The sequence below is a fragment of the Theropithecus gelada genome, chromosome 20 (assembly GCF_003255815.1).
Source record: "Theropithecus gelada isolate Dixy chromosome 20, Tgel_1.0, whole genome shotgun sequence".
Classification (NCBI taxonomy): Eukaryota; Metazoa; Chordata; class Mammalia; order Primates; family Cercopithecidae; genus Theropithecus; species Theropithecus gelada.
The window spans coordinates 71,310,837-71,328,204 of NC_037688.1; the positions used below are offsets into that span (position 1 = coordinate 71,310,837).

At 55.5% G+C, this 17,368-nt stretch overlaps 1 protein-coding gene across 1 annotated transcript in view; it reads left to right on the top strand.

Annotated features, from left to right (window-relative positions):
* The first annotated feature begins 6,354 nt into the window (after nt 1-6,354).
* The window catches only part of LOC112613898, a 42,653-nt gene continuing 31,639 nt past the window's right edge, over nt 6,355-17,368 (top strand). The window contains exons 1-10 of the mRNA XM_025369765.1: nt 6,355-6,582; nt 7,208-7,348; nt 8,780-8,893; nt 8,994-9,122; nt 10,113-10,274; nt 11,920-12,192; nt 15,046-15,214; nt 16,071-16,255; nt 16,470-16,562; nt 16,711-16,906. Coding sequence (XP_025225550.1) covers nt 6,355-6,582; nt 7,208-7,348; nt 8,780-8,893; nt 8,994-9,122; nt 10,113-10,274; nt 11,920-12,192; nt 15,046-15,214; nt 16,071-16,255; nt 16,470-16,562; nt 16,711-16,906 — 1,690 coding nt within the window. The remainder of the gene's footprint in view (nt 6,583-7,207; nt 7,349-8,779; nt 8,894-8,993; nt 9,123-10,112; nt 10,275-11,919; nt 12,193-15,045; nt 15,215-16,070; nt 16,256-16,469; nt 16,563-16,710; nt 16,907-17,368) is intronic.

Genomic DNA, 17,368 nt, shown 5'->3' on the forward strand with positions numbered 1-17,368 from the left:
AAAAAAAAAAAAAAAAAAAAAAAAAAAAAATTAGCCAGTCATGGTGGTGTGTACCTGTATCTCAGCTACCCGGGAGGCCGAGGTATGGGAGAATTGCTTGAGCCCAGGAGGTTGAGGCTGCAGTGTGTCATGTTCACACTACTGTACACTCTAGCCTGGATGACAGAGCAGACCCTGTCCCTGTCGTAAAAAAAAGTCCTACATTGGCAGTTTTGAAGTGTCCAGGAAGTTATTTTGCAAAACATTCTCCTAATGTGGATTTGTCAGATTGTTTGTTGAAGATTCAAGTTGAACATTTTTGACACGGGGTATCACTAATGTCATGATGCATTTCGTGAGATCGTTAAAAATACCAGCTCTTAGATGGGTGCAGTGGGTCACATCTGTAATCCTAGCACTTTGGGAGGTTGAGGTGGGTGGGTCACCTGAGGTCAGGAGTTTGAGACCAGCCTGGCCAACATGGTGAAATCCCGTCTCTACTAAAAATACAAAAATTAGCTGGGCATGGTGGTGCATGCCTGTAGTCTTAGCTACTCAGGAGGCTGAGGCAGAAGAATCACTTGAACCTGGGAGGCAGAGGTTGCAGTGAGCCGAGATTGTGCCACTGCACTCCAGTCTGGGTAACAGAGCAAAACACCTTCTCAAAAAAAAAAACAAAAACAAAAAAAAACAAAAAAACAGCTCTTGAACATCTTCCCAGAGACTCCATTTTTGTAGGTTTTAAGTGGGAGCCCAGAATCTATATTTTTAGTAAGTTCCCCTTGACCAGTGGTTTTCAGCCAACCTGGAAGTTAGCATTTCATACAATTTTCACAACAACCCATAATAAAATAGGTGTCCTTATCCGTGTTTTTGGATTAGAAGGCTCGAGTGGTTAAGAAACTAGCTGGAGATCACTCACCTCTCAGTGGTAAATCCACACTTGGGAGTTCTGTTGTGTTTGATGCTGACACATGCCCAAGTATAGTTATTTCTGCTAGACTGCCCCCTGCTGTCTGCAACAGTACTACAACTAGAATTCTTGCCTGCTGGTGCCAGGCTGGTAGATATTTTCAAGTCAGTGTTATAGTGGGGAGGGCATAAGGATTTAGTTGCCATGGACACACTTGATGGCCTAACCTGAGGCTTCAAACCCTGACATCATCAAAGTTCATCCAGCCCAGGGAGCTGTGGGTCTCTTGGGCCTGGGACTTTGGGAGGCAGAGCCCTCAGCCTAGAGCCAGCATCTGTTGGAATGTTCCATCAGAGCCCTGATAAGGAGCTCTATCGTGTTTTTTTGTTTTTTTCCTGACCCAGCTACGCTACTCCAAGGGTGAAGTTCAGAGCATGTTCGCCTTGGGCGTGAAGGAGCATCGTTTTCACATCAGCACCCAGCAGATAGCTGCTAAGGCCAGTCTCACCAGCTTCATCAAACTGGAACAGACCTTCCTGCAGGTGTGTGAAGGTCAGCCTGGGGCTGGAGCACGCTGGGGGATGGGGGGCTTCTGGGACAGCCCTTTGAGAAAAGAGAAATTGTCCTAGTGTCCTGGTTCCTGGGAGGAAGGACAGGCAAGGCTGTGAAATGGACAAAATTTGCTGGAATGGATTATCAGCTGGTCTCTATATCCATCCATCCTTGCTTTTGCATGATTTATTGAGCATCTACTAGGTGCCAGGCACTATTTCAGAAGCTGGGGTGTGACCTAAAACAGAACGATCAATCCTTCCTCTCATCAAGTGTCCACTCTAGCGGGGGAGATTGACTCCCTGAAATCACACAAACGAAATATGCCAAATAGTAGTATCACATGGAGAAAACATAGTGAAGTGACTGAGAGTGACCAGGGAGCTTATTTAGATTAGGTGGCCAAGAAAGGCTTCACTGAAGAGATGACACATGAGCTAGCAGTGGATGATAAGCACCAGTCATTCGAAAATCTGGGGGAAGGCCGGGCACGGTGCCTCACACCTGTAATCCCATCACTTTGGGAGGCCGAGGCGGGTGGATGACCTGAGGTCAGGAATTCGAGACCAGCATGGCCAACATGGTGAAACCCCGTCTCTACTAAAAATACAAAATTAGCCAGGTATGGTGGCACATGCCTATAATCCCAGCTACTTTGGAGGCTGAGGCAGGAGTATTGCTTGAACCCAGGATTTGGAGGTTGCAGTGAACCGAGATTGCACCATTGCACTCCGGCCTGGGCAACAGGAGTGAAACTCCATCTCAAAAAGAAGAAAAGAAAAAAAAGAAATCTCTGGGGGACGGGCATTCGAGGCAGGTAAAGAGACTGTGGTATATATACACCATGGAATACTACACAGCCGTGAAAAAGAATGAAATTCTGTACTTTGAAGCAGCAGGGATGCAATTATCCGAAGTGAACTAGCTCAGAAACAGAAAACCCAATATCCCATGTTCTCACTTATAAGTGGGAGCTAAACACTGAATACACATGGACATGAAGATGGAAACAATAAACACTAAGGCCTCCAAAAGGGAGGAGGGTAAGAGGGAGCCAAGGGCTGAAAAATTACCTGCTGGGTATGATGTTCAATATTTGGGTGACGGCTACGACGGGTACGCTAGAAGCCTAGTCCCCACCATTACACAATATACCTATGTAGCAAACATGCACACTGACCCCCTGAATCTAAAACACATTTTTTAAAAAGAGTATTCCAGGCAGAGGGAACAAGACATGCAAAGGGCCTGGGGCAGGGATGGGTTTGCATGTTTTAGGAATGGCCAAGGAGCCACTGGGCTGGAGCTGGGTGGGTGGGGAATGGTAGGAGGTGGTCTGATCACACAGGGTATGTCAGGCCACAGGGAGGTGTTTGTAGTGCATTCTGTCTGCTACTAGAAGCCTTTGAGGCCATGATCCCTCAATGATGATTTCAGATCCCTGTGGCTGCTGTGTGGGGAGAGACCTACAGGTGGCAGAAGTGAGCAGTGAGGAAGCCCCATAATGGGCACGGCAATAATAATGTGTGGTCCAAGCTAGGGGCAGTAGTGATGGGTTTTGGAGACAATTAAGAGCAAACTTCCTACTCCACCCCAACAGTCCCCCTGCAGTGCCCTCAAGTCACCCTCAGTGGCACCCACCAGCAGGGATGGCGTCCGTCTCTGAGCCTTTGCACAGACTCTTCCATCTGCCTGCAATGCTCTTCCCTGCCTCCTCCCCAAGCTTGCTTCTCTGTGTTCCTTTTTGCTTTGAATGTCTCTTGTGACCATCCTTGTCAACTTGTCCCATCATTTCCTGTCCTGTGACTATCTCCCTGGGAGCCCCTTGAGGGCCGGGACCAGGTCTTGGCTAGCTTTGTACCCAGCACTTATCACTGGGTTGGGAACATAATACCTGCTCGCTACATGATAGAGAAACCCCAATACCAACTGCGTGCCTCCTACAAGCTCCTCTCCACTGTCTAGCCCTGGGCTGGGTGCGCCACTTGTATTATCTTGCAGAGGTTGACACTTTCTTGCCTCCATTTTCTTGGAAACTGAGGCTTAGAGAGGTTGGAAAACTTGCCCAGAGCCACACAGCTTGGTCATGGAGTTGAGAGGTGGCTGTTCTGTGCTGACTCCTGTTGGCCATACCCGCCTCACCCACTCCCCTCCGTTATGTTATCTGCTCATCCTTAGGAAGCATTTGGGTTTTTGATCCCCTGGCATATGCAGGAAACTGTAAATGATCCACAAATACTCCCGTTTTCCTCCTCTGCAAGCTTCTCTCCTTTCCCATTCCAGGCAGAAGCGTAGGTCAGGTTCCCCCGTGACGCCATCATTCTCTTCCAGCTCAGCGCCCTTCCCGGGGAGCTGGTCCTGCAGACCACATACGAGCGAGCTCATGGGACCCGTGTCCTGCGCCAGGTGGTGCTGTGGGATGGCCAGGAGGTGGCCCTCACCGGGAGCCTCTCTGGCCCTTTCCCCAAGCCCACCAGGAACCTCAGCCTGCAGGGTGAGTGTGTGAGGGGCTGCAGGTAGTGGTGGCCCAGTCACTCAAGAAATCATTCATGGCCAGGCGTGGTGGCTCATGCCTGTAATCCTGGCACTTTGGGAGGCCGAGGTGGGTGGATCACTTGAGGTCAGGAGTTTGAGACCAGCCTGACCAACATGGTGAAACCCCGTCTCTACTAAAAATACAAAAATTAGCCGGGCATGGTGCCGGGCACCTGTAATCCCTGCTACTTTGGAGGCTGAGGCAGGAGAATTGCTTGAACCCGGGAGGCAGAGGTTGCAGAGAGCCAAGACTGAGCCACTGCACTGCAGCCTGGGCAACAGAGTGAGACTCAGTCTCAAAAAAGCCATGAGTGAGCACCTGCATATCCCAGGTGTGATTCTAGGCACCAGGGGTCCATCAGGAAGCAAGATGGCCCAGGTGCCACCCCTCCGGGAGACAGGTATTGAGCAACAAGATGCACATAAGCAAAATAACATCAAACTGGCCATTTCCACGAGTGGAAAAGGCTGTGAGAGCAAGCAGGGTCTTTGTGGGGTGTGGGCCTCCTTTAGGTGGGGTGGTCTGGGAAGGCCTCTTGGAGGAGGTGACTTCTGAACTGAGGTCTGAAGGATGAGAAGGAGCTGACTGAGGGGCAGATCTGAGCAGAGGCACTTCAGGCAGAAGGTCCTGCGTGGAAATGAGCTTTGCATGTGGAGCAGCAGCAGCGAGGCTAGCATAGCTGGAATGGGGAGAAAGGATGAGGTAAGGCAGGAGGGCTGGGGGACCCAGGTCATGTAGGGTCTCAGCTCACAGAGAGGAGCTGGGGCTCATCGTGAGTGCATCCGGGCAGGGAGAAGGGGCCAGGGCATGGAAGGGGTGGCATCCCTGGGCAGTTCTGGTGCCAGGGGAGGTGAGTGCTGGGATAGCGCCAACAACGGCAGCCATGAGTCCCAGGGTCCTCCAGAGACACCTGGAAGGGGCTGTAACTCATGGCCTGTGCAGCCACAAGACTCAGTTTCTGTGCGAGGAACCCCCGGAGCACAGATCAGAGTCCGACCCATGACCTGCCAGGTGTGGAGACAGAGTACAGACCTGAGCCTGGAGGCATGGCTTGCCAGGTGGCCTGATAGAATCCTCCCAGTGTCATGTTTGACACATGTGTGCCCTGGAAGGAAGAGAAAGTGAGCAGGTCCCCAACATGCCAAGGCAGAGTGCATGCATGTATGTGTTCTCATGTGTGTATATGTGCACGAGTACGTGTGTGTGCATACATGCATGTGTGTGCATGCCTGTGTTTATTTGTGCCACCCTTGGTGAGCCACACAGCGTGCAGCCCCACACTGTGGTCACAGTGTTGCAGGTCGTGAGTCAGCAGGTGGCAGGAACAAAGGGTTCTAGCCCTGCATGTGGTCGGCTTCCCCAGAACCAGTGACTGGGTGATGCCCTGAGAACCAGCCAGTACCAGTGTCTCTGGGCACGGCTCCTGCAGCCCATCTGAACAGGTGGGTGCCCTTTGTACAGAGCTTAGAGGTCACCAAAGTGCAAAGGGGCCTCGGGCAGCCTCCTGCTGTGGGGTCCAGGAAAGCAGGGCTGTGCAGGGGCCTTAGGAGATGGGCTCAAGTGATGCAGGAGGTCAGGGCAGCTTGACTCACCTGGGGGACAAAGGAAGAAAACCCGGGGTGTGGAGGCCGTCTGTTGCAAGGACTCAGCTATGGGGTGCCACCTGTCACACCCCAAGCTAGAAGGAGAGCACAGGACAGCAGATGGTGGCATGGGGGTGTGGGGCTTCTGAGGGGGGCAGGTCACCTGTGCATATGAGGCCCCTGGGAGGGATGCAGGCTGTTGGGGTTGCAGCTGGCCCCGTCAGCTCCTGATTCAGGATGGTAACAAAGTATTCTGAAACTCAGCGGCATAAAGCAAGCGTAGCTCCTTCCTCATGAGGTTGTGGGTCACCTGGGCAGCTTTTCTGGTCTTCCTCATGTTGAAGGTCAGCTGTAGGGTAAGCGGCCGACTCTGCTGGCCTTGGCTGGGCTCTCCTGCCTGCTTAGGGGCTGGCTGGCTGGCAGCTGCACTAGGACATCCTGAGCTGAAACCAGGCTCTCCCCAACCGCAGGTGGCACCAGCCCACAGGCCAGCAGGGTTTGTTCTCATGTGGCTGGATGGGTTCAAGGGAGGAAGTGGGCTGAGAAGGCCTGGGCTTAGAACTGGTGCTTGGTCAACTTCACTGAATTCTGTTAGCACATCACGAGGCCAACCCGGGTCCAAGGGCTGGGGAGACAGACGCCACCTCTTGGAGGAGTCTCAGAGTCTCATTGTAACACGGCTCTCACAGGGACAGTGCGGGGTGTCGAGTGGTAATGCTGACAAAATGAGCGTGTAGCTTCTGAGTTTTGTGAAAATTATCAGGGTGTGTGGCCCCCAAGTGGCTATTTGCATGAGCTGGCATTGGCATCAGCTGAGTCCCCTGCACCCCCTTGGGCCTGGAGCTGCTGACCTCAGCTTACATGCGCTACCCTTTGTGTGTGTCCTCACCCACCCAGTGGAGCTCACCCACGTGCTGCCCCTCCCCCTGCCACGACACTGCAGCCTCCGCCTGTCCTCAGAGCATTCAGGAGGCAGCCACCGGGATGGCCTGGTTGTCGGCTGGGATGGCAGGGACCAGGTAGGTATCAGGGCCGGAAGGTGACCCTGGGGCAGAGCTGAACTCCACCCTGAAGGCTGAGCGGGGTCCTGGGGGCCCTCCTCTGCCCGAGGAGCCTTATTTGGGGCCAACGAGGCTGCACCACATCCCAAAGGGACTGTGGGAAAGGCACTGAGAGGGCAGCAGGAGACCTGGGTCCCCACAACACCTTGACAGCCACGGAAATGACAGTGGCTAACAGGCCCCGAATGCTTATCCTGTGATAGGTTCTGTGTGTGAACCCACACATCAGCCTCCCATCTGCTCAGTTCTATTAATAGCCCCGTGTTCAGATGACGAAACTGAAGGACTTAGAGGTGCAGCGACCTGCCCATGGCCACAGAGCCAGGGAAAGACACTGGAGGAGGAGCGTGACCTCCAGTCCCATCTCTGTCCTGTGTTCGCTCCATCTGCTCCTCTCCAAGCCTCGATTTCCTCCTCTGTGAAATGGGCTGAGCTCTCCAAGGGCCTTGCACAGGGATGCTTTGTAATCAAAGCCACCTGCCCTTGCAGCCTTGACCTTGATGGAGAAGGTGTTCTTTGCGGGTGGGAAAGAGGTGCGGCCTGTCTGGGCAAGGCCACTGGCTGAGTCTGTCTCCCTCCCTAGGTGCTGGTCTCCTCCTCCCTGTGGCTGAGGAAGAGTGAGCTGGCCGCCCGCCTGGCGCTGGCTCACCCATTCAACCTCTCTTGGCAGCAAGCCGAGGCCAGTGGCCTTGCTGAGAGCAGGGGTGGCAGGCAGAGCCGGCAGGTGAGTCAAGATGTCCCAGGCGCCCTTGGCCAGGGCTGGAGGTAGGAGCCACGTGGCTGAGCCTGTGGGGCTGGGCACCTCGGGTAGGAGGAAAGTGTGTTCATCAGTGACAAGGACTTCTCCAGAATCACAGCTTCCTGAAGCCTGGGGATCTCTGGGATCATTCAATCGTTCCTTTATCAATACCTCATTAAGCACCTACTGTATACCAGGCAGTGTTTGAGGACAGCTCACATTTTAATGTGGGAAACACGTACAGGCATCTCAGATTCATCATTTATAGTTGCTTGTTTAGGGGTAGCTTTGGAGACGGCGTGAGGCAGCTGGGCTCCCTGTCTGGCTGGGTGGCCTCGGGTGTCTCCCATCGCCTCTCTGAGACTCAGGTTTTTCCATCTGTGAAAGGGAGGACAATAGGCCAGCTGCGTGCAGGCAAAAGATGCTCTCCAGAATTCAAGCCAGGGAATGAATTTAAAAATCAGAAGGTGTGATAAGCACCATAAAGTAGTAAAGAGGAGCCCGGCACTGTGGCTCACACCTGTAATCCCCGCACTGTGGGAGGCCGAGGCGGGTGGATCACTTGAGACCAGGAATTCGAGACCAGCCTGGCCAACATGGTGAAATCCTGTCTCTACTAAAAATACAAAAATTAGCTGGGTGTGGTGGTGTGTGCCTGCAATCCCAGCTACTTGGGAGGCTGAGACGGGAGAATCACTTGAGCCCGGGAGGTAGAGGTTGCAGGGAGCCAAGATCATGCCACTGCACTCCAGCCTGGGTGACAGAGTGAGACTCGGTCTCAGAAAAAAAAAAAAAAAAGATGTGAGATTGAGAGTGACTGGGCAGGTGGGTGGGGGAGCTACTGTAGGTGGGTGGTCAGTAGGGGCCTCACTGGGGAGGCGGCTCTGGGATGGAAAGGAGCTGGGCTTGAGAGAAGCTGGAGCAGCAGCACTGCAGGTGGCAGGAAAAGCCCATGCAACGGCCCTGTGGTGGGAACAAGCTGGGTGCTTCAGGGAGGACCGTAAGGGGAATAAGATGGGAGCTGAGTGACTGGGGGGATGGGTGACAGGGAGATGAGGTCAGGTGGGCAGAGACAGATCACGCTGGCCCTGGAGGTCCCATTGAGGAGAGTGATTGCTTTCTATCTCTGGAAATGCTGAGTCTGGATGTTGAGGATGAGACGTTTTTTTCACCCAAATGCTTTCAATCTCCAGCCTGGGAATGGTTCTGGACTCTTCCAGAGATGGGGGCCGGGCAGGGCAGTCTCTCCACCCTCCGTCCTAGTTCCTCTAGGGATATCTGGGGGAGGGGCACCAGCTTCTCCATCCTCCCTAGCCTCTCATTTCCCAACAGTGATGGGGTGTGGGGGTGGCGTTAGCCTCTCCTCTCCCCCACGTGTCCCCCTTTCCCCACCACTGCTCTCCTATCCCAATGCAGGTGCAGCTCACCTGGAACAGAGGACAACCTGCGACCCTGCAGCTCACCTGGGCTGACGGGTCCTCAGCATACAGCACCGCCTGGGACGGTTGCCTGGCCGCCTCCCCGGGGCAGGTATGCGGGGCCTGACCGCTGCACCGAGTGTGGGGCTCCCCCTCGCTCCAGGCTTTTCGGCTGCCCCCCAGGTCATGCACCCTCTTCTGTTCCCTATCAGCTCCAGGAAGCTTGGGGCCTGGACACCCTCCAGGCCTGCGGGGCCTTAATGCAGACCCCAGCTGTGTTCATTGAACAGCTCGACCTGTCCTGGGGCCAACACCGCATGCGGCAGAACTTGACATACGAGGTGAGGTCTGGGTAGCAGCGTCCATCCTGGCAGGGAACCCCAGGTAGCTCCACCTGCAGCAGGAGTATCCAGCTCTGGGACCACGTGGTCCTGGGTTCCAGTGCTTGCGGGATCCTGGGCAACTCACTTCTCTGCTGTGAGCCTTAGTTTTCTCATCTGTGAAATAGTTCCCTTCCTAACTGGGATGTGGTGAGGGCTCTGGAAGCCCTGGAAGAAAAGCAAGGGGCCCAGCACGAGATGCAGGGAAGAGATAGTAAAGGAGATGGGATGCTAATGGGTTTCTCAGGACGGGGCGGAGGGAGATCAGGAGCTCAGGTTCCCCAAGGAATCAGGTCTGGTCTCCTCCAGCATCACTACCTGATGGGGCCCCTCATGGGGCCGAGCACTGTTCTGCAGAGCCTGGGGCAGGAACAGGCCATGGAGAAATGGGGAGAGCTGGCCCTGGAAGCCCCCTTCCTCCTCTGGGCCTCCCATCTGGGTTCCTGGGGCTCTTAGGCATGGCCCGCTAAGTGCTCACAGCAGAAATCCTACCACAGGCAGGCCATGGTGAATCACACCTGTAATCCCAGCACTCTGGGAGGCTGAGGTGGGGGGATCACCTGAAGTCAGGAGTTTGAGACCAGCCTGGCCAACATGCCAAAACCCCATCTCTACTAAAAAATTAAAAAATTAGCCAGGTACAGTGGCATGCACCTGTAATCCTAGCTATTTGGGAGGCTGAGGTGGGAGAATCGCTTGAACCCGGGAGGTAGAGGTTGTGGTGAGCTGAGATAGCGCCACTGCACTCCAGCCTGGGCAGCAAAGCGAAACTCTGTTTCAAAAAAAAAGAAAAAAAAATCCTGCCCCAGAGTGTAAGGGGGTGCTGCGGCTGATGAGGGCTCTAATGGTGGATTCCTGGCACATGCTATTAGGTGAGGGTCTCCACCTGCAGCTGGCCATGGGCGTTCTCTTAGGTAATAAGCCCCTGACCTATGGGCCCTGTCATTTCAGAGGCATCGGCCATCTCAGCCAGGCAATATCATCGCGGAGGCCACCCTGGAGCATGTCCTTGGGGCCTCTTGTAGCCGGCAGAGCTTCCGGGGAGAAGTACAGACTGACTATGCACGCTGGCTGCGGCACTCCCTCCAGCTGGGGCTCTGTGACCTGCCCAGGGTAAGTCTGCCCTGCAGAAAGGGACAGCTGGAGGACCAGGGACCCGTGGTGAGGGGGCAGCAGGGAGGGTGGTGCCCACAGAATGCAGGGGTGTGAGTGAGGCAGCCAGACGCCAGCATGGTCGCTCTGCCATTTGCCGGCTGGGTGACTGGGCAGGGCACATCTCCTCTCTGAGCCTCCGGTGTTTCATCTGAGGAATGGAAGGAGCAGCAGGTTCCAGGATGTAGAGTGATGGTGAGAGTTAAGAGAGACGTGATGCAGGAATACTCAGCCTTGGTGCTGGGCACATAAGTTAGAGCTGCTGTAGTATGATTGCCCCAGAGGAGGTTGTTGGGACCCCGTCTCCTCAACCCCTTGCCCCTCCTGGGGTTGGTAGCGGGTTGATTGGTTCTTACATCCACCAACCATCCATCCATTGCTTCACACATCCTTCCATCCTCTTTCCTATCTTCCATCCATCCCCCTATCTCTGCCCTCCCACACACCCTCTCTCTCCATCAATTCATCCTCCCACCCTCCCTCCCTCGCATCCATTCATCTGCCTGTCCATCTGTCCGTCCATCCATTCATCCCTCCATCCCAAGGACCCATCCTCTTCTGTAAAGAGACAGATAGTAAATATTTTAGCCTTTATGAACGATCCAGTCTGTGTTGCAACTACCAACTCTACCACTGTCCTGTGAAAGCAGCTATAGACGATATGTAAATGAATCTATATGGCTATATCCCAGTAAAAGTGTTTACAGTCTGGGCACAATGGCTCATGCCTGTAATTCCACCACTTTGGGAGGCTGAGGCGGGTGGATCACGAGGTCAGGAAATGGAGACCATCCTGGCTAACACGGTGAAACCCCATGTCCACTAAAAATAGAAAAAATGAGCCGGGTGTGGTGGCACATGCCTGTAGTCCCAGCTACTCAGGAGGCTGAGGCAGGAGGATCGCTTGAACTTGGGAGGCGGAGGTTGCAGTGAGCTGAGATTGCGCCATTGTACTCCAGCCTGGCGACACAGCACAACTGTGTCTCAAAGTATTTACAAGAGGGGGCAGTGAGCCAGATTCAGCCCCAAACCGTAGTTTCCCACCCCTTATCTTTTCCTCTGTTCATTCAGAAAACATGTGTGTGTTTCACCTATGCCAGGCTGTGCTCTGGGTGCAGGGACTGGATAGTGAAGGAGACAGGCCAGGTGCCGGCCTCCTGGGTGGCACGTTCCAGTGGGGCCAGGAAGATACGACAAACTGGAGATGCATGGTCTATGGTCAGGGTGTGGTAAACGCTGTGCAGGAACGAAGTGGGGAGGGGGGCAGGGTGTTGCAAAAGGGGCCTCACTGGTGAGTGTGGGCCCTGCAGAGGGAAGGAGCCTGAGGCAGGACTCTGCCTTGAGGAACATGGGGAAGCCCTTACAGAGGGAGCAAGGGAAGTGAGGTTGGGACAGTAAAGCAGGCCACGGGCCATGCCAGAGCCCGGCCTCTGTTCTCAGTGCAGGGGACAACGTCTGATTTGCGTTTCTTAGAGGTCAGCTGTGAGTTGGGGCAGGTGTGGAGGCTGGGAGGTGGCAGCTGCTGCTGTATTCCTGGTGCAGGGGATGGGGGAGAGGAAGCTGCTGCCCCCTGTGCCTGCCTGACACCTAGACTCTCTCGTCCCAGGCCCTCTTGGTCACCGGGGAGCACGTCCTGGGCCAGGGTGGACTCCTGCTGCGTTCCCACTGCCACCTGGGCCTCGCACCAGACCCAGACCACGGCCTGCACCTCAGCCTGACCCTCCGAAACCACAGCAGGCCTCATTCAACTGACTTCTCCGGGGTGCTGGAGGTCAGTGGCCAGGATAGGGCTGACAGTCCCTGGGGAAGATGCCCCGGATTCCCTCCCGTTCCTTCCTGGCCAGGAGGCCCCCAACTGCCTGGGTGGCCCCGCCATCTAGTGGCAATCTGAGGAACTGCAGACCAGCATTCTGGATGGGGCCAGAGCTTCACTCTGGGTAGGGGGAACACCTGCTGAACCTCAGGCCTGGCCCTGGCACCAAGACAAAGCAGCTTCTCCACAGTCCTGACACCCGGCCCTTCCTATAACGAAGAGGCAGAGGCTGGGTTGCCCAAGTTTGAATCCCAGCCTAGCTGCCTCCTGGCACCTGAGTTTCCTCCCCTGTAAAATGGGTATAATAATTGCACTGGCCCTATCTCCCATGGGGTTAATATTGCAAGGATTAAATATATTCATAGGCATAGATCGCTTAGAGCAGTGCCCGAGAGAAAACAGCCACAATGTAAGTATTTGCTAGTAGCCATTATTGGCACCATCTTCTCCCCTGCCTGCCTCCCAGTAGCTTTGGGAAGTAGGAAGGGGCAGAGTTGGCCTCCAGTGCCTACTCTGCCCCAACCTGGCCAGGTGATCGTGATCCCAGGAAGGAACCTCTCTGAGCATCTGTTTCCTCGTCTGTAGGAGGGTGAAATCAGATATTTCACAGGGTGGGTTTTAGGAGTCTGGATACCGGTTCCTGCCACCTGCATAGCCAAGGCACATGACATCGCAGGTGCCCTGTCGGCATTTCCATCCACCCCGTCTCCCTGGCTGGGTGAACTTGACCTCGTGACTTTACTTTGCTGAGCCTCAGTCTTCCCCTCTGTCAAATGGGAACAAATACCATCTCCCTTGCAGAATCGTTAAGAGGAAAACAGACATTTGTACAACATCTGCACATAGCAGGTGCTTGTGAGACAGGAGATCCCTCCCTTGCCGGCATCTGAGCTGGATGAGGATGGCATTTCTGGGTTGAGAGTTCAGCAGCCATGGACATTTCAAAGGAGTTTCTCCTTCCAAGGTTCTTGTTCTTCGGGACTGACTGTCACTTCCCCATTTCCAGCCAGGCCCCTGGCTGACCCCGTCTCTGTAAGCCCCGTGCCCGATTGAACTGGAGCCCTGGGAGTGAACCGATGGTGGACACTCAGCAAGTGGCCGGTCCTCTTGCTTCCCTGTGCCCGATTGATTTGGGACCGCTGCTCGGGCCCCTTCTCACTTGCTGCATTCTGGGGTCTGTGGGGTGGTCAGAAGGTTTTCCCAGCCTTGTTCGTTCCTCACCCCAACTCGGTGGCCCTGGGACAGATGAGGGACGGATTCAGGGAGGTCAGGCACTTGCCAAGGCTGCACAGAGGCAGGCGTGGCCCTTGCTCTTCAGTGACAGCCAGCGGGGCTGAGCTCAGATGCTGGGAGCCATCCGGGGCCGACTCCATGTGGTCTGCAGACTGTGCCGTGCCCCAGCCTGCCTGGCAGGATCACATGGGTGCTCGGTTACATTCCACAGGAGTCCTGGGTTGTAGCCCTCTTACCAACCTGGATCTCCTCAGAGATCGACATGCTTCTGCATGTTTAGTAAGCACCCTGCATTCGATTCCTAGGGCTACTGTATTAAATGGCCACCAACTGGAAGGCTTAATGCAGCAGACACGTATGGTGTCACAGTTCTAGAGGCCAGAAGTCCAAAAGCAAGTTGTCAGCGGGGCCTCACTGCCTCTCAGAGTCCTAGGGAAGATCCTTCCGTAGCACCTCTAGCTTCTGGTGTCACCCATGGCTGCGGTGGCATCACGCCCGTGTCTGCCTCTGTCCCACGTGGTGGCCTTCTGCCTTCTGGGTGGCATCTTCACATGGTCTTCTCACAGGGATAGCATTCATTGGGTGTGTGGCCTAGCTTCATCCACTATGGCCTCAACTTGATTACTTTTGCAAAAACCCATTTCTAAATAGCATCACGTTCACGGGTATAGAGGGTTAGGACTTCAACATATCTGAGGAAGAAAATTCAACCCATGACAGACACACGTGCACACACACACTCAAGTCCTGCTAAGTTTTGTGAACCATTGTTCTGTATCATTTTACAGATCTTGGAGCTGAGGCCTAGGGAGGGTGACACCCTTACTGAAGGGTGCACAGCTTGTTAGCTGCAGTGTCTGGACTAGAATACAGGGTAGCTGAGGCTCCCTCCCCTGCAGGGCCTCCTCCAGACCTGTGTTTTCTTGGGGCCTCTGAGCCTCTCTCCCACCCCATTCTAGACTCACCTGTCCTGGTCCCTGCCATGCCCCCAAGGTTGGGCGCCTGCAGGGATTTAGGTAAACTGCCCAGTGCCTGGGGTGTTATGCCAGGTGTACCCACGTCTCCTTGAACTTACTTAGACCTTTGCAGTGGTTCCCATGCAAACTCAGAAAGCCTGGGCTATAGCAGAAACACCAGGGCACTGGGAATATTAGAAATGCCAGGGCCCAGGGCCCCCCAAAACCAATTAAATCAGAGTGTCTGGGCAGGGTCTGGGCAGCAGCCATCTCTCGGCCACCCTGTGGGTGGCTGCTGCTGGGTTGGTGGGCTCCTAGATGGGTATTTTAAAAATGATTTGTTATGAGACTTGCTGAGTTTTATATTTTTGGTAGAGGCAGGGTTTTTTCCTTGTGGCCCAGGCTGGTCTGAAACTCCTGGGCTCAAGCGATCCACCAGCTTTGGCCTCCTAAAGTGCTGGGATTACAGGAGTGAGCCCTTGCGCCCAGCCCTGAGTATACTCATAAGTGCTTTCTGTAATGGGGCACTGGGAGCCTTAGGTAGGGATATGGCTTGGGGAACCTGGTGCCCTGGAGGTCCGGCATGGGTATTGTGCCTTCCCTCGGTTCCCTACAGGTCCAACCACAGCCTCCCTAGCCAGCCCCTTCCTGAGCCTGGGGCGGACAGGGGAGAGACCAGGCACAGGGCCTGGGTCAGACTCCACTCAGGCCTCTGCCGTCCCCCTCCCAGCTTCGTGGCTCCAAGGCTCAGCGGGTTGGCCTACTGGGCCGTGTCTCCACCTCGGCTTCTCAAAGCCTGGTCCGATTGGAGGGAAATGTGGACAACAGAGAGGAGAAAGTGAGACTGTCTGTGTTCCGGGCCCCAAGCTGTCTCCAGGCCTCTGTGGCGCATGAGGAGGGTGAGTGGCAGCTGGGTCCCAGCTCAGCTAGCTGGGCTACGGCCCCTGTTGGCTCAAGAAAGGACAGGGGTCTGGGCATTAAGATCTCAGAAGTCAGGGCTGGGTGTGGGGGCTCATACCTGTAATCCTAGCACTTGGGGAGGCCGAGATGGGAGAACTGCTTGACCTCAGGAGTTCAGGACCAGCCTGGGCAACACAGTGAGACCCTGTCTCTACTTAAAAAAAAAAGTGGGGGGGTCGGCCAGGTGCGGTGGCTCACGCCTGTAATCCCAGCACTTTGGGAGGCCAAGGCAGGAGGATCATGAGGTCAGGAGATCAAGACCATCCTGGCTAACACGGTGAAACCCCGTCTCTACTGAAAACACAAAAAATTAGACGGGCGTGGTGGCAGGCGCCTGTAGTCCCAGCTACTCAGGAGGCTGAGGCAGGAGAATGGTGTGAAACCAGGAGGCGGAGCTTGCAATGAGCCAAGATTGAGAGCGTGCCACTGCACTCCAGCCTGGGCGACAGAGCAAACAAAAACAACCTGGTGGGGTGGGGGTGATGGGTTCCTATCCCAGCTGCTGGGAGTGAGCTGGGATCCTGTCCCTGTACTCCTGCCTTGGTGTCTCAAAAAAAAACTCAGGAAACCCCATTAGGACTTCATGGCATCCCTGACTGCCATGTCGGGGGAGGGGACAGAAGAGGGGGCTTCAGGTCGCTCAGGAAGTTGATTTAGTTGGTGCAGCTCAAGGTTCTCAAATCCTAGGGCCTTGAGGCTTGGCCTGGGGCAGTGGGGAGCTATGGAAAGCGGTGGAGGAGGAGTGGGCCACGAGAGATATGGTGGGGGCACCAGCAGGTCCTTTTCTGGCTCCAGGGGGCAGAGAGGAGAGTGTGGTGCTGCGGGCATGTGCCCACGGGCGGACAGCTGAGGCGGAGGTCCTGTTCCGGGATGGCAGGCAGCCCTTCCAGCCGCTGGGACGCCTGACCCTGCAGGCTGCCAACCAGAGCCTCCTGCTGGCTGCGCACGGCTGTCAGGGGGCCCTGCTGGGCCATGTGGAGGTAAGAAGGCCTGGGCTGGGACACAGGGAAGGGGTTACCATTCTCTTCCTGGGCAGAGGCCCCCGTGCCAGGAGCCCTGAGCCCTTGGGGTCCAGCTGTGCCCAGAAACCAGGGCAGACGACCCCAGGGTGAGGCCCACACCTGCCGCTGGCACCAAGAACCTTGTGTCTACTTCATTCCTACAAGGCCCCAGCCTCTTCCTCTGTCCTCACAGTCCAGGATCACAGCAGTTGGCTCCCAGGTGCAAGGCCAACTGGAAGAGAAGATTCAAGGCTTGGGTGCCTCTGTGAGACGGTTCCAGCAATTGGTGGGTAGCACGGGAGGGGAGGGTGGGGGCCCAGGGTGGAGAGCTCCCCCTCTGGCCTGGCTTGTAGCACCCACTCACCAGGCGGGAGGGTCTGGGGCTGTCTCTGCCCTGGACCTCACCCTGCTTCTGCCTCGGTTTCCCTGCCCAGGTGCAGCCGGCAGGCACCCTGGACGGCGTGGCAGGCCTCCTTCTGCAGCTGTCCCAGGCGGGGCGGGAGGCTGTGCAGGCCAGTGGTTGGGCGGTAGCCACTTTGTGGGCCCGGAGCCAGGCACTGACCCAGCACCTGCCTCTTTACCTGGAGTGGCTGCAGGTGGGGCTGGAGCAGCTGCGGGATGAGCTGGAATGTGAGTGCGGGAGGGGAGGGCTCAACCCCGTGTGGAAATTAATGCCCCGCCCCGGGCCCTAAGCGCTCACATTGGCCTGTGCCACTGCTTCAGTCAGAAAGGTGGCCTCGCTTCCCGTGGGCCTGCAGCCCAGCTGTGTTTAGCCCCCTGCCTTATTTCTTACAGCTCTACAGCCTTCGTTTTTTCTTGGTCTGCTGTGTCATTCTTATAGGGTCTCCAAGCTCATATCCCTTACGCCTGCTGCCTAGGCTTTTCAGTCTGCCGCCTGCTTTGAGTATACGGATTTGTTTCTGTGAAGCTCACTGCCACAGCATCTTTCTGGTTCCACGATGAGCTCAGTGTGGCCATGTGGTTGTTAAAGGCTCACACCTGCTGCCCCAAGTGGCCTCCTGGCAGGACTGGGAACCTCTGGCCTCTCCGCCATCCAGGCTAATGCCCAGCACAGCAGAGCCCCCAAGGCCC